A 14,830-nucleotide genomic window follows, 5' to 3' on the forward strand; every position below is an offset into this window, starting at 1 on the left:
TGGGGTGTTCCAATTTAAGGCAGTTAGGGATGGATTCTTCCAACTGCTTATTTTTGATAATAGCACTTTTTATGTTCAAAGCACGGTATATACATTAACTAAACCATTCTCATTACCCATGTGAGGAAGGTGGGTAGGTATTATAATCCTCATTTTATAGCAAGGGAAATAGTGACATGCCCAAACCCACGTAAAAAGCCAATGACAGAACCAGGATTCGAATGTAGGGCCTCCCGGTTCCTAACCCAGTGCTCATTCCTGGAGACAGTGGTGTGTTACTGCTGAGCATCCACAGCTTCCATTGACTTCAGTAGTTGTAAGCGCTCAGCACTTCTGAACGTCAGGCAAAGGTGTCTCACATTGAGCACACAGAAAGCAAATCACACACAATTAGTGGCCACCTCTGAAAATGTCTGGTTAAGTGACTTGCTCGCATCACATAAGAAGTCAATAGAACAGCCAGTTCTCCTGCGTGTCATTCAGAAGCCTTAACCATGACACCACGTACTCTTTTCCTACACTCATCTGCTTAATCTGCTTTACACCTTCCAAGTGAATAAGTTAGGGACCTACAGACAACAGCCTCGATCAATACACAATTCATGATTCAGTCCCTGAGCATTGACAGCACTACACACCGAATGAGGCAGGATCCCTATAGAAAAAATAGTATGTGATCAATCTAATTGAAGACTGGCTCATAAGGTGTACACAAAAAGGGACTAGATTAGGGTTAAGTGGGCAACCTTATTTCTGGTATTTCCTAACTTTTGAGTGATTGCCCTTGCAGACCTAATAACATTTATTTTTGCAGAGCTTTTTTCTCTTCTTCCCATGTAATTTCCTCATTTAAAAAAAAAAAAAGGAAAAAGAAAAATAATTCTATTACGAGTGGGTAAAACGGATAAATAGAAATGTGTTTATTATTTCACTTTTTCTTATTTTATTCATGTTCTGTTGAAGCCTGTATCTAGGCTGCTAGTCTAGATCAATAAAAGAAGGGTGGCGCTAACCACTGTACAAGCATATATAAGAAATCATCCTTATCTCAAAACTGCTTAGCGTAAACTGACAAACATGGCAGACAAAGGGAAGGGTGAAGAGAGATGCTATACACAAGCAGAATGATTCAAAGGTAGTTTGCAAATGTCATGTTAGATTCATGACTTTTCTGGAAGAGAAGAATATAAGAACATAAGAATGGCCATACTGAGTCAGACCAACGGTCCATCTAGCCCAGGGGCGGCCAACCTCAGTCTGAGAAGGAGACAGAATTTACCAACGTACATTGCCAAAGAGCCACACTAATATGTCAGCAGCCCCGCATCAGCTCCCCCCACTCCAACCTGCAGTGACTCCTGCCCGCCAGCAGCCCCACCTATCAGTGCCTCCCGTTCCTCCCCACGCCTCCCGCCCGCCACGATCAGCTGTTACACAGTGCGCAGGAAGTTCTAGTGGGGAGGGGGAGAGAGTGAGGGGCCACCCCTGACCTAGCCAATATTCTGTCTTCCAACAGCGACTGGTGCCAGATGCTTCAGAGAGAATGAACAGAAAAGGGCAATTTATCAAGTGATCCACCCCCCGTCATCCAGTCCCAGCTTCTGGCAGTCAGAGGTTTAGGGACACCCAGAGCATCTTGGCTAATAACCATTGATGGACATATTTTTATCTAATTCTTTTCTGAACCCATTCATACTTTTGGCCTTCACAACATCTCCTGGCAACAAGTTCCACAGGATGACTGTGCACTGTGTGAAGTAGTACTTTTTTGTTTGTTTTAAACCTGCTGACTACTGATATCATCAGCTGACCCCTGATTCTTGTGTTATGTGAAGGGTAAAACACTTCCCTATTCACTTTCTCGACACCATTCATGATTTTACAGACCTTCGTCATCTCTTTTCCCATCTGAACAGTTCCAATCTTTTTAATCTCTCTTCATAGGAAGCTGTTCCATATCCCTAATAAATTTTGTTGCCCTTCTCTGTACCTTTTCCAATTTTAACATATCTTTTTTTGAGATGGGGTGATCATAACTGCACGCAGCATTCAAGGTGTGGATACATTATGGATTTATATTGTGGCATTCTGGTATTTTCTGTCTTATTACCTATCCCTTTCCTATTAGTTCCTAACACCTAGGGTTTTTTTTTTTTGACTGCCTCTGCACACTGAGCAGAGGTTTTGAGAGAACTACCCACAACTCCAAGATCTCTTCCTTGAATGTTAACAGCTAATTTAGGCCCCATCGTTTTGTATGTATAGTTGTACTGTATGTTGTATGTAGAAGTGTTAACCAAATAAGATAAATGTGACTGCCAAGATTTTTTTCTGTAAACATCCATCAATTTGTTAGTATCCATCCCCTTTCTCTAGTTTTTTAGATTCTAAATTCTTCAGTTAGGGATCATCTTTTCATTATTTGTACACAAGTGCCTGTATAATGGGGCTCCAATGCCTGATAGAAGTCTGTAAGCACTACTGCAATACAGATAATAATGTGGCACAACAAAATCCCAAACTACTGCACTTATTTACTTCATTACATGGGGTGGGATCTGAGTTACTATAGAGAATTCTTTCCTAGGTATCTGGCTGGTGAATCTTGCCCATATGCTCAGGGTTTAGCTGACAGTCATATTTGGGGTCGGGAAGGAATTTTCCTCAAGGACAGATTGGAAGAGGCCCTGGAGGTTTTTCGCCTTCCTCTGTAGCATGGGGAACGGGTCACTTGCTGGAGGATTCTCTGCTCCCTGAAGTCTTTAAACCACGATTTGAGGACTTCAATAGCTCAGTCATAGGTGAGAGGTTTTTCGCAGGAGTGGGTGGGTGAGATTTTGTGGCCTGTGTTGTGCAGGAGGTCAGACTAGATGATCATAATCGTCCCTTCTGACCTTAATATCTATGAATCTATGTAAGCATGTGGTCAATAGGGGTAGGTCACGTAGAGTGCCTACGGTGGGAGAGGTAATAATTTAATAATTCCCCAGAAGAGGAATGGAGTGTGACAGTTCTACTGCAGTCCAATTTTTAAAAAAAAAGAAAAAAATCTCCAATAATGTTAAAAGAATACAACATAAATGGTACCATTCTGAAAGATTTTAGCAATTACTAGCTGCTGTACATACACCAGCTGAAAGCAGCAAATCTCAGCTTCCAGATAGTATAAAACATTCACCTCTAAGTTCATTACAGACCAGTTGTTTAAGTCACAACACAGTTAAAATACAGGAGTAAAACAGTAATCGGAATGAATAGATTTTAACAAATAATCATGCAACATTCCCAACTATAAACACACTATGGAATTGTACAAATGCATTCCCAACTCAAACATTTCTAAGCACTCATCATGATCCCTTTGACATGGTTAGTCCATTTTATCAGAAAGCATCTCAATCAGCTCAGTACTGGAAATCTATCCCCTCTCAGAAATAATTATTCCCAGAACCCAGAACTAAATGGTATGCTCTTTCAACAACCTTTAAAGCTAAGATGTGATTCAAATAAAGTCAAAATATTGGAACATTAAAAGATTTATATGGAGGTGGATGAAAAATAATATTCTGGTGAGTCATTCTGAAACAGTTAATATTGGACATGTGTTTAAGGATTGTTTTGAGGGAAGAAAAGGAAGAAGCCAGTCTTTGCAAGCCATCTAAATCTAAAATCCCTTTCGTTACCATTTACTGAGTGTCATCATAGCCCTTACTGTACTTTATTTGTACATGTAAATGGTAACCCATGTTCTGAGAAGACTTACATTTCTCTCCAAATTTTATCCTAGCTGTGTCTAATATCCCCATTCCCCAAGTTCTTGCTTAGTATTGGACCTTATTTGCTTCTGCATTTTAATGATATTTTTGTTCTCCATCAAACAAAAGCTTTTCATTTCAAAAAAGAGGAATTGGACCTTTTCATAAGTAACACTTAACCCTATCATGCTCTCGTGTGCTCATTTTGAAACTCCAGCAACGTAATAATATATAAACATGTTGCTGACCTTAGTAAAATCATTAGAACAGTTTGTTTCTAGGCAAGCCGTATCTGATTTTCTGTGACTAATCAGAGGTTGTCCAAATGTATGTGTGACTTCCTTTGTACCATACTACTCTACCTTTCAGTAAGAGCACAAAAGACTATTTCTATACTTATTACATTCTTTATTGTAGCAACTACAGCTCATCATTTGAAAATGTAGTTTTCCCACGATTAGAAAAGAAATCTTAATATACACAGATGGTTATTATACAAAATAATTCTTTAAAATGCTTGCTTTGACACACAATTTGAAAGAGACAATGGATCCCACCTTCTCAAAATGTGTATGTGCAGATTTTATTTTATTAGTGTTCATGTTGTACATTAACTGATAGATATTTCTTGTGCTAAACTTCCTATCCCAGTGGCTCTCTGAACTAAAGATCATTGATGTGTGCTCCATCAATTTGAACTGATTTAAATATCATTGTCATCTTTAACCCTATTTGATAAGCCACTTTTGAAACAACCGCCTTACTACTGATCCAAGTATTATTTTTTCCTTTCTTGACAATTATATCCTGTGCACAACAGGTAAGTATGCAGAATCGAATGACCTTTTTTGATTTCTTACTCTGTAGGGGTTAAACTCAAATACCACGTTTTGGGAATCAGACAGAATAAAAATACTTTCCCATCAAAAAGTCAGAACATAAACTAAAAATAATCAAACATGAGACCACAAAATAAAATAAATAAATAAAAACCCAAAAACAGAAATACTAAATCCAAACATTTAAAAAAAGATTCTAAGAAATATTAAGGATTTACTATTCTTCCTTTCCTAGTAACTTTACATTTCTTATAAAATCTATGAATAATTTAAGTCTCTGATTATAGCAATTTAAGTAATTTTTCAATTTTATGTGTTTCTCTATCTAGTCACCCTGAACAAACCTTTAAGAAATTAGCACACTAAAACTAAAAGTAAAATAGAAAAACTGAAAACGAGGATTTCTTTACTAGATGCAAATCATTTCTCAAGTGTACCAGGCAGTCGAGTCCAACACTTACCAGCATTGCTGTTCTCAGATTTTTCTTCTGGCTGGCTTTCTGCAGAAAAAGAACAATAATGTTTCTTTGATCTTGGAGTATGATAAAAATTATTCTAAAGTATGTCTAAGAAGTGACTTGCAAAAATCCAAGAATATACAAGTGGATAAAAGGGATGAGAAATAGCACAAACACAGGAGTCATTTCCTTAGAGTTTATTAATATACTTTGAAAGAGGCAATTCCTCACAAAGAACAACAAAAGTCTCATTTGGAGTCCAAGCCTACAACAAACTCCATGCAGGAGCACCCCTAAGCTCCTGTTAATAGGGCTCCATCTGAGTGCAGGCAGCTGCCTATGTGGAGTCAGTGACAAGACTGGATTTAAATAATGAATAGAAAAGCTTCTACTTCACTAAGCCATGCCAGTCAAAACTCATTTTATTTTGTAGGTTTAGAAATACAGGTTGATCTGCACTCATGCAGTTTGCAAGGAGTAGAAATGGGAAGATGACTGGATACAGTTAAACCAGGTTAAGTCTCTATAGTCTCAAAAAGAAAAGGAGTACTTGTGGCACCTTAGAGACTAACCAATTTATTTGAGCATAAGCTTTCGTGAGCTACAGCTCACTTCATCGGATGCAGTGAGAGGGGTGGGGGAGGGGATAAAACTATTTCCCCATGTTTATTTCCCACCCCCCACTGCTCCTCGGATGTTCCTGTTAACTGCTGGAAATGGCCCACCTTGATTATCACTACAAAAGGTTTCCCCCCCCCCCCCCCCCGCCTTTGCTGGTAATAGCTCATCTTAAGTGATCACTCTCCTTACAGTGTGTATGATAACACCCATTTTTTCACATTCTTTGTGCATCTAAATCTCCTCACTGTATTTTCCACTGAATGCATCCGATGAAGTGAGCTGTAGCTCACGAAAGCTCATGCTCAAATAAATTGGTTAGTCTCTAAGGTGCCACTAGTACTCCTTTTCTTTTTGCAGACTATATAGTAAAACTTGAGTTGGGCTTAGCGATACCTTAACCAATCATTTTACTGAAATTTAACTAACCAATCCGAACATATTGTAACATGATTATTTAACCCATTATATCCCACCACCTTAATTACTTTACACCCAGCAAAATTAATTATACAGCAGACAGAAACAATCACAGAACCAGACAGAGATTATACAAACAATGGGGAAATGGGGACTACAGTGATAGAACATGAGCTTTCGTGAGCTACAGCTCACTTCATCACTTCAGCTGTAGCTCACGAAAGCTCATGCTCAAATAAATTGGTTAGTCTCTAAGGTGCCACAAGTACTCCTTTTCTTTTTGCGAATACAGACTAACACGGCTGTTACTCTGAAACCAGCTATTGATAAGTGAGTTTTTGCCAGACAGGATGCTATCAAACTAAGCTTCCTTTTACATCTTCTAGGCACTTCCCTTTCTCTGGAGGCGATAGACGTTATCGGGTCAGGATTGTATTCCTAACAGCCCAATAGGACCAATAGCAATTTCAATGTGACTAGTTTGGAATGTGAGGATCTGACCATTCGCTTCCCAGCTTATGGCTGCCTCTGTTGCTTAGCCAAAGGCCTTAGCCTAAGAACAGGGACTCAGACTGTCACAGTAAGAGAAGGACCTTACACTGGCAGACAGTGATTTTGATTCTCTCTTTTATACCTCTATAACTAGCTAAGTGATAAGAATACACCTAAATTCTTAGAGTATAGGCCTTTACAGATAGGCCTGAATATCTATATCCTAACATATGGTACTACCCAAACATTAAAGTAAACAGTATCCCAATTTGGTTGTACAGGTAATTTATTTCCAAAAAATTCTGTAAGCACAACAATGTACGAGCCTTACTGAAGTCTCAGTGGACAAACTAAGAGATAATCTATCCCTAACTAGGTTACAAAATAAGGGGAAAGTCATTATTAAGGTTGTAAGAGTCATGATTTTTGGTTCACCTGTTGCAGAAACTTTTAAGTTGTGGTTTTAGTGCAGTGAAACATCAGCATGGAGACACTCACAAGACAACACTCCCATGAGGGTTAAGTCTCAGGCTTCCTCTTCACCTGTTTCCTGACAAGGAATGAAGACACGCCCCCTCTCCCCCAGGGAACCCCAGAAGGAGCACCAGCTCTGGTGCGCACTAAGCCATACAGCCTCCCTTCCACGACAGTAAAGCAGAACAGAACACTGTGCCCCCCACCTGGCGCTGGAAGGCAAACATGATGGAGGGCAAACAGGCCAAATCTGAGTGAGTGGCTTTGTGACCTGGTGCACTGGGCCACAATGCCAGTCAAATTTACAGCAACTATAAAAAGTTGCAGTTTCTTCAACAAAATTATGGCCTGCAATTTTCTTAAAGCACTGATCATTAGAGAAAGAAAAGGAGGACTTGTGGCACCTTAGAGACTAACCAATTTATTTGAGCATAAGCATCCAATGAAGTGAGCTGTAGCTCACGAAAGCTTATGCTCAAATAAATTGGTTAGTCTCTAAGGTGCCACAAGTACTCCTTTTCTTTTTGCGAATACAGACTGACACGGCTGTTACTCTGAAACCTGTCATTAGAGAAAGTTATTTCACAATTCCAGAGTCTTCATACTACTAAAGTCTTCAAGTAAACTCTACCACAGGTCATTTCTCAGCATTTGAGCAATGTAAGGTTTGTTATTCAGCTAAGACTACTGCATAAAAAGGCAACACACTTAGGTAGTTCACATCGTTCTGAGAGGTTTTAGATCAGGGGTGGACAAACTACGGCCCGTGGGACCCTCCTGCCAGGCCCCTGAGTTCCTGGCCCGGGAGGCTAGCCCCCAACCCCTCCCCTGCTGCTCCCCCTCCCCTGCAGCCTCAGCTCACTGCGCTGCTGGCGCAATGCTCCGGGCGGCAGCGCAGCTGCAAAGCCATGGCCTGTCCTGGTGCTCTGTGCTGCGCCGTGGCGTGGCTGCCTCCAGCCAGACGGCATGGCTGCCTGTCCTGGTGCTCTGTGCTGCGCCATGGCTGCCTCCAGCCAGACGGCATGGCTGCCTGTCCTGGTGCTCTGTGCTGCGCCATGGCGTGGCTGACTCCAGCCAGACGGCATGGCTGCCTGTCCTGGTGCTCTGTGCTGCGCCATGGCTGCCTCCAGCCAGACGGCATGGCTGCCTGTCCTGGTGCTCTGTGCTGCGCCATGGCGTGGCTGACTCCAGCCAGACGGCATGGCTGCCTGTCCTGGTGCTCTGTGCTGCGCCATGGCGTGGCTGACTCCAGCCAGACGGCATGGCTGCCTGTCCTGGTGCTCTGTGCTGCACCGTGGCTGACTCCAGCCAGACGGCATGGCTGCCTGTCCTGGTGCTCTGTGCTGCACCGTGGCTGACTCCAGCCAGACGGCATGGCTGCCTGTCCTGGTGCTCTGTGCTGCACCGTGGCTGACTCCAGCCAGACGGCATGGCTGCCTGTCCTGGTGCTCTGTGCTGCGCCATGGCTGACTCCAGCCAGACAGCATGGCTGCCTGTCCTGGTGCTCTGTGCTGCGCCGTGGCGTGGCTGACTCCAGCCAGACGGCATGGCTGCCTGTCCCGGTGCTCTGTGCTGCGCCGTGGCGTGGCTGACTCCAGCCAGACGGCATGGCTGCCTGTCCCGGTGCTCTGTGCTGCGCCGTGGCTGACTCCAGCCAGAAGGCATGGCTGCCTGTCCTGGTGCTCTGTGCTGCGCCATGGCGTGGCTGACTCCAGCCAGACGGCATGGCTGCCTGTCCTGGTGCTCTGTGCTGCGCCGTGGCGTGGCTGACTCCAGCCAGACGGCATGGCTGCCTGTCCTGGTGCTCTGTGCTGCGCCGTGGCGTGGCTGACTCCAGCCAGACGGCATGGCTGCCTGTCCTGGTGCTCTGTGCTGCGCCGTGGCGTGGCTGACTCCAGCCAGACGGCATGGCTGCCTGTCCTGGTGCTCTGTGCTGCGCCGTGGCGTGGCTGACTCCAGCCAGACGGCATGGCTGCCTGTCCTGGTGCTCTGTGCTGCGCCGTGGCGTGGCTGACTCCAGCCAGACGGCATGGCTGCCTGTCCTGGTGCTCTGTGCTGCGCCGTGGCGTGGCTGACTCCAGCCAGACGGCATGGCTGCCTGTCCTGGTGCTCTGTGCTGCGCCGTGGCGTGGCTGACTCCAGCCAGACGGCATGGCTGCCTGTCCTGGTGCTCTGTGCTGCGCCGTGGCGTGGCTGACTCCAGCCAGACGGCATGGCTGCCTGTCCTGGTGCTCTGTGCTGCGCCGTGGCGTGGCTGACTCCAGCCAGACGGCATGGCTGCCTGTCCTGGTGCTCTGTGCTGCGCAGTGGCGTGGCTGACTCCAGCCAGACGGCATGGCTGCCTGTCCTGGTGCTCTGGGCGGCACAGCTGTAACGCTGCCAGCCACTGGTGCTTCATGGAGTGCAGTAAGGGGGCAGGGAGCGGGGGGGGTTGGATAGAGGGCAGGGGAGTTCGGGGCAGTGGACGGGGGTGGCGGTGTGGATAGGGGGCAGGGCTGTCAGAGGTTAGGAAACAGGGGGGTTGAATGGGGGCAGGGGCAGTCAGGAAGAAGGAGAGGAGGGGTTGGATGGGGCGACTGGGGGCAGTCAGGGGCAGGGGTTTCGGGGGTGGTCAGGGGACAGGGAGAAGGGGTGGTGTCAGGAATGAGAGGAGGGGTTGGATGGGGCAGGGGGGGCAGTCAGGGGCGGGGGTCCCGGGGCGGTCTGGGGACAGGGAGCTGGGGGGGGGGGATGGGGCAGGAGTCCTGGGGGGTGCCGTTAGCAGGCGAAAGGCGGGGGGGGAGGGGGTGTCAGATAGGAGGCGGGGGCCGGGCCACGCCTGGTTGTTTGGGGAAGCACAGCCTCCCTTAACCAGCCCTCCGTACAATTTCGGAAACCCGATGTGGCCCTCAGGCCAAAAAGTTTGCCCATCCCTGTTTTAGATTCTAGATTAAGCAATCAAGTTCTACAAACGGGATGAGTGGGTTTGCTTTTACTTAGCCACAGAATATGCCCTTAACAGCAGATATAAAACTAGAATTCCGGTCTTAGAAAAAGTACCTCTTTCAGTACTAACTTCAGACAGACCTTGGAGGAAGTAGCTCTTCTGCCTAGTTACTAAGTATATTTTAATCACTGCAGATTTGTTCAGTCTCATTGATGTAGGAGTAAAAAATGCCAAATCCTATTGCCCAACGTTCTGGGAACCTCTCATACACCAAAGTAGCTACATAATCTTTAAAGTTACTGCAGTAAAGAAGTTGCCAACCCCATTCCCCACTCAGTGAATCAACCTTCACCACCTAACATTTATTTTGCACTTTATATCCTCAAAATGTCTTATTTGGACTTATACAAGAATTGAAGAGGTTGCCTATCCAAGGCTCAGGACATTCTAGTTAAAAAAACTAAAATGCAATGAAACAATAGCTTACCCCTGACAGTCAGCCACACTCGATCAGCTAATAAACATCTGTTAATCTTCACCACACCCATCGGGAAGGGTGAGCATACACCATCCCCATTTTACAGATGGAGAAGCTGAGGCAGAGAGATTTGGTGACTTGCCCAAAGTGAGTGAAGGCCTGGTGTCATCCAAAATGCAGTCTGTAAAGAAGTCAGTTGGAGTAGTATTTTTGGTTTTCTGATAATAGAATGCAACTTCTTTATGATCTTTGCAAATATTTTGTAATCTGCATTTACGAGATAGATCTAAAAGGCTACTGTTGCTTCTATTTCTTTTAATCATTTGGCTGTCAATAGGTTTTCTCCTCCTGCTGCTACAGCTCCACAGTCAGTAAAAAACTCAAGTACATAAAGTAACAAAAAGGTATTAAATGAGACCTCAGAGGTATCTTGGACAACAGAATGTGTGGCTAAGTGCTAGAATCACAAGAGTACAGACAGCTGGAAACGGTGGCATGAGCAGGAAGGATATAATTTTATGGCGCTCTATCTTTCTCTTTTTTACAACTTTTTGTTTTATTTTTCAGAAATTTCATATTTCATTTTATCCTGGGTGGAAGACGTGGGGAGTGTCCTGCCCTCCAAGGGGGTTAGACAGGTATCAAGAAAAACAGCAGCTTTCAATAATGCGGCAGAAGTTATTTTGTTTAGCAACAACAATTGAACTGAAAAATCACAGACCATCATTTAGCTTAACTGTGGTTTGAAATAATAACACAAGATGCTAAAAATCTTGAAAACTGAGGAATTTATAGAAAACAAAAAAAAGTAATTACAGTCATGTTAGCAGCATTACTTTAATGAAAGAGGGAAGAAACATTTTTCTAGGACTGTAATCACTTTCTATAAGGAAATCTTTTCTCCAAAATTCTTAAAATGGTTGGTACGTCTGAGGTTTCAAAGATGTCAACTGGTCACAACAAACCCGAAGTACAAACTGTGAATATTAATTCTGGTTGGTACAAAATTGCATGTGAAGAATCTAATACTGCAGTAGCAGCTCTGCATACCAGCTCAGAAAGGGCTTTCCACGTGGGAATTAGCATGGAAAAAGAGACAAAGTCAGTTGTGGAAAAAGAAAATTAAGTCGTTGTGAGGGTGGAGAGACATTGAGTGTGACATATTAAGAGACACGGCCAGATGAAGAGGGAGGGACAGAATTACCTGGAGCTTTGAATGCAATCACAAAAAGCTTGAATTTGATGCACTGGAAAGTCTCTAAGAGAGGAGTATCAGTCAGAAAAAACTGGCATGGATGATATTAGCAGCTGCATTTTTGTTAAGGACTGGAGATCATGATAGTACACATAATCAATCCATAGAACACTGAATGGCTCTTGGAGATAAATAGATAATATAGTTATTTTCTGTGCTGTTTATGTTGGAATTCTCTGTACTATGACTGTTCAATAGAAACAATTTCTTACATAAGATTAGAAGGTAGAAATTACTGATAGGTGTTCAGAAACCACACTAAGCCATATAAGAACCTAGACAACCAAATTCTTAAAACTAAAGCTATTTCCTAGATTTTTCCACCCACTTTTAAAAAGAAACATTAACACCACATTTTATAACTCAATGTGGCAGCTTGATCTACAAATATTTCAGACATATAGTAAGTTTAGAGTAAAAAAAAAAAAAGTAGCATTTTACTTGCATCTAGGAACAGGTCATTAGAAAGAGAAAGTCCAGGATCTATGGAGCCAAACCTCAAAATTCCATGTAAATGGGACCAACTCCACCCAATTTACTGGAACTATCCACCTTGTACTAGGTTTGAATTGGCCCATAGTGTAAAATCTACACATATCCCATATGTTGGGCCTGATCCCGCTGTTCTGAATCACACAAGTAGCACATTTTTCAAAGCAGTTCTACCCAAGATCTAACATAGTAAGAAAAGCACTTTTCATCATCCATAAATCAAATATTTGAAAGTAATGTTAAAATTTAGAGTCAGCATTTCTGAGCTACCTGCTGTCACAAAATGATGTAAGGGGCTACTAAAATAGGATGGGAACTGATTTATACTCACATTCAGAAAAGAAAGTGTACTGCTAAATATTTAACACAATCACCTTTCAATTTTTGATCCAGGATTGAAACTGTCAAATAATGCTGCTTTCTAGCCCCATGGTGGCTGTCAGGAGAAAGCTCAGAAATGACAATTTTAATCAAACATGTCCAATCTAAAAGAGAAAACTTACCCACATATTAAAAAAAACAAAAACACACTAATTTTGCTCAGTGTAGCATATTGGAATGCAAACACCTCCAAAAACACCCCCCCACACCTTCCCCTCCCCACCCCACCCCCCCAAAAAAATTACAACTATGATAACTGATGACAAAGATAAGACAAAATGACTGGAAACACAAATAGCATTGTTGCATAGCAACTAGTGATGTACATATGGTGATGTTTATGGAACAGGATATAGTTCATATTTATTGCAAAAATAAGACCAAAAATCAGCCTAGACAGCAAGCAGCAAGAGAAACAATTGTGTTTTGGGTTCCCTGTGCAACAATCATAGAAACCACACCTTCCAGTTACACAGGTTTCGTAAACTGATCTTCAGGAACCTTACCCAGGCATTAGTGTTTTACCGAGCAGTAGGATACATACACTAGTATCCTTACCAAAAAAGGCTGCATAAGCCAAACCAGCCAAATAACATTTTTGAGAGGTATCAACCTACACTAAATAGATATTTCAATTGTTATTCTGTAGTTGGACAATACAGCAAATTAGGTTGGTATTTTGTACCTGGTGTTTTGGAATGCAGTACAATGCTTCATATTGTTCAACACAATAGACAATATGTGCAAAACTAAACTGATTGGGACAGGGAAGGTCCCAGAAATGCATCAACACACAAAGCCTAATATGCTTTTTGGAAGCATACAGGTAGGATGGGCTAGATTTTTAAAGGTATTTCAGTGCCTCAAGATGCAGATAGGCACTTAATGGGATTTTCACAAGGATTTAGACACCTAACTTCCATTACATACAACTTACATGGATACATACGTATGATCAGTAAGCAGACTTACATATGGACACATTGTCTGAATCAAAGTGGGTTCACTTTTTTTCACCTTCCAGATTTTAACAGATTTTAAGTAACCATCTTTATCATGACAAGAACAAGAACTGGAAATCTCTCGCAGTAGTCCGGGAGTTATGCAACATGATACTATGTGGAGGATCATCTATTATTCCTCAAGCTTGATCCCTTACCCCTTGATCCCTTGTTCAGAGAGGTCCACAGAGAAATAACAAGGTGAAGTAGTGGCTGAAGTGCCTTAAATCTGTGTAGTAACCTCTCTCTGGCCACTGTTAAAAGTAGCAATGGCAGAATTCAGAGGCAGCTATATTCCATCCCTCCTTTCTCAGCCAGAAAGGATGGTCACTTTCCTGAGGTCCACAGGAAGAGGAGGGAGAAATAAGGAAATATCTTTGGGCTATGAACATACTCTAAAAGAAAGAGGAAGTACTGTACATTTAATCAATTGGGTTTTTATAAGTTTTTTTGTTTCATTTTGTTTTAAAACTAGTACTGTGTTTAGGAAAGGTGTTGACTTGAAAGCACTGGAAAATGAAGTACTCCATTTATCTACAGAACAAATGCATTTCACCCACACTGTTTTACTAATGTCTTAACCCGGACTCAGAAGGAGCATTCAAATGGAAGAATGATCTCCATGCTAATTTTGTTTTTGGGTCACCTGCTCAGATTGGCACTTCTACCAGCATTCTTGTTAATTGTAGTGCAGTTTGTGACAGACACTTTAAAAACAAAAAGAACAGGAGTACTTGTGGCACCTTAGAGACTAACAAATTTATTTGAGCATAAACCTTCGTGAGCTACAGCTCACTTCATCAGATGCATATTTTCCAAAAAAAAAAAAAAAGGGGGGGGGGGGAAGCTTCACCATTATGGCTGCCACCCTCACCACCTCCTGGGACATTGGGATCCATCATGACACCAATGGGCATTTGTCATCCTAATCCTGAGAGATGTCCCGACCAAACCAGGCCAAGAGAGGGACTCAGATGACGTTTCTGCTTCCACTGGCTCCAGATGTATCCCAACCACCACCTGGGATGTGAGAAGTTCAGTGTGTCTCCTACCCCTTCCCATCTTTTCCTTTCCCACCTTACTACTTCTCTTTCCTATCCCTCTCCATTTTCCTTCTGGCTAATAAAAGTCTCACTTACCCAGCCAAAACTGTGTATTTTGCAACACTGCTTTAAGGCTGTGACCAAAGCTGCAATTAAAAGCAATGTCCTAACTGCCCAATGTTTATACAAGTTTGCCAG

At 43.1% G+C, this 14,830-nt stretch overlaps 1 protein-coding gene across 2 annotated transcripts in view; it reads right to left on the reverse strand.

Annotated features, from left to right (window-relative positions):
- GTF2F2 (general transcription factor IIF subunit 2) overlaps positions 1 to 14,830 on the reverse strand; it is a 127,392-nt gene that overhangs the window by 99,085 nt on the left and 13,477 nt on the right. Inside the window, exon 5 of one of the 2 annotated variants that reach the window (XM_077811694.1) lies at positions 5,056 to 5,094. The exons of the other annotated variant lie outside the window; for it this stretch is intronic. Coding sequence (XP_077667820.1) covers positions 5,056 to 5,094 — 39 coding nt within the window. The remainder of the gene's footprint in view (positions 1 to 5,055; positions 5,095 to 14,830) is intronic. 2 annotated transcript variants of the gene reach the window in all.

Source organism: Eretmochelys imbricata, chromosome 1 (genome assembly GCF_965152235.1).
Source record: "Eretmochelys imbricata isolate rEreImb1 chromosome 1, rEreImb1.hap1, whole genome shotgun sequence".
In the NCBI taxonomy this organism is placed as follows: Eukaryota; Metazoa; Chordata; order Testudines; family Cheloniidae; genus Eretmochelys; species Eretmochelys imbricata.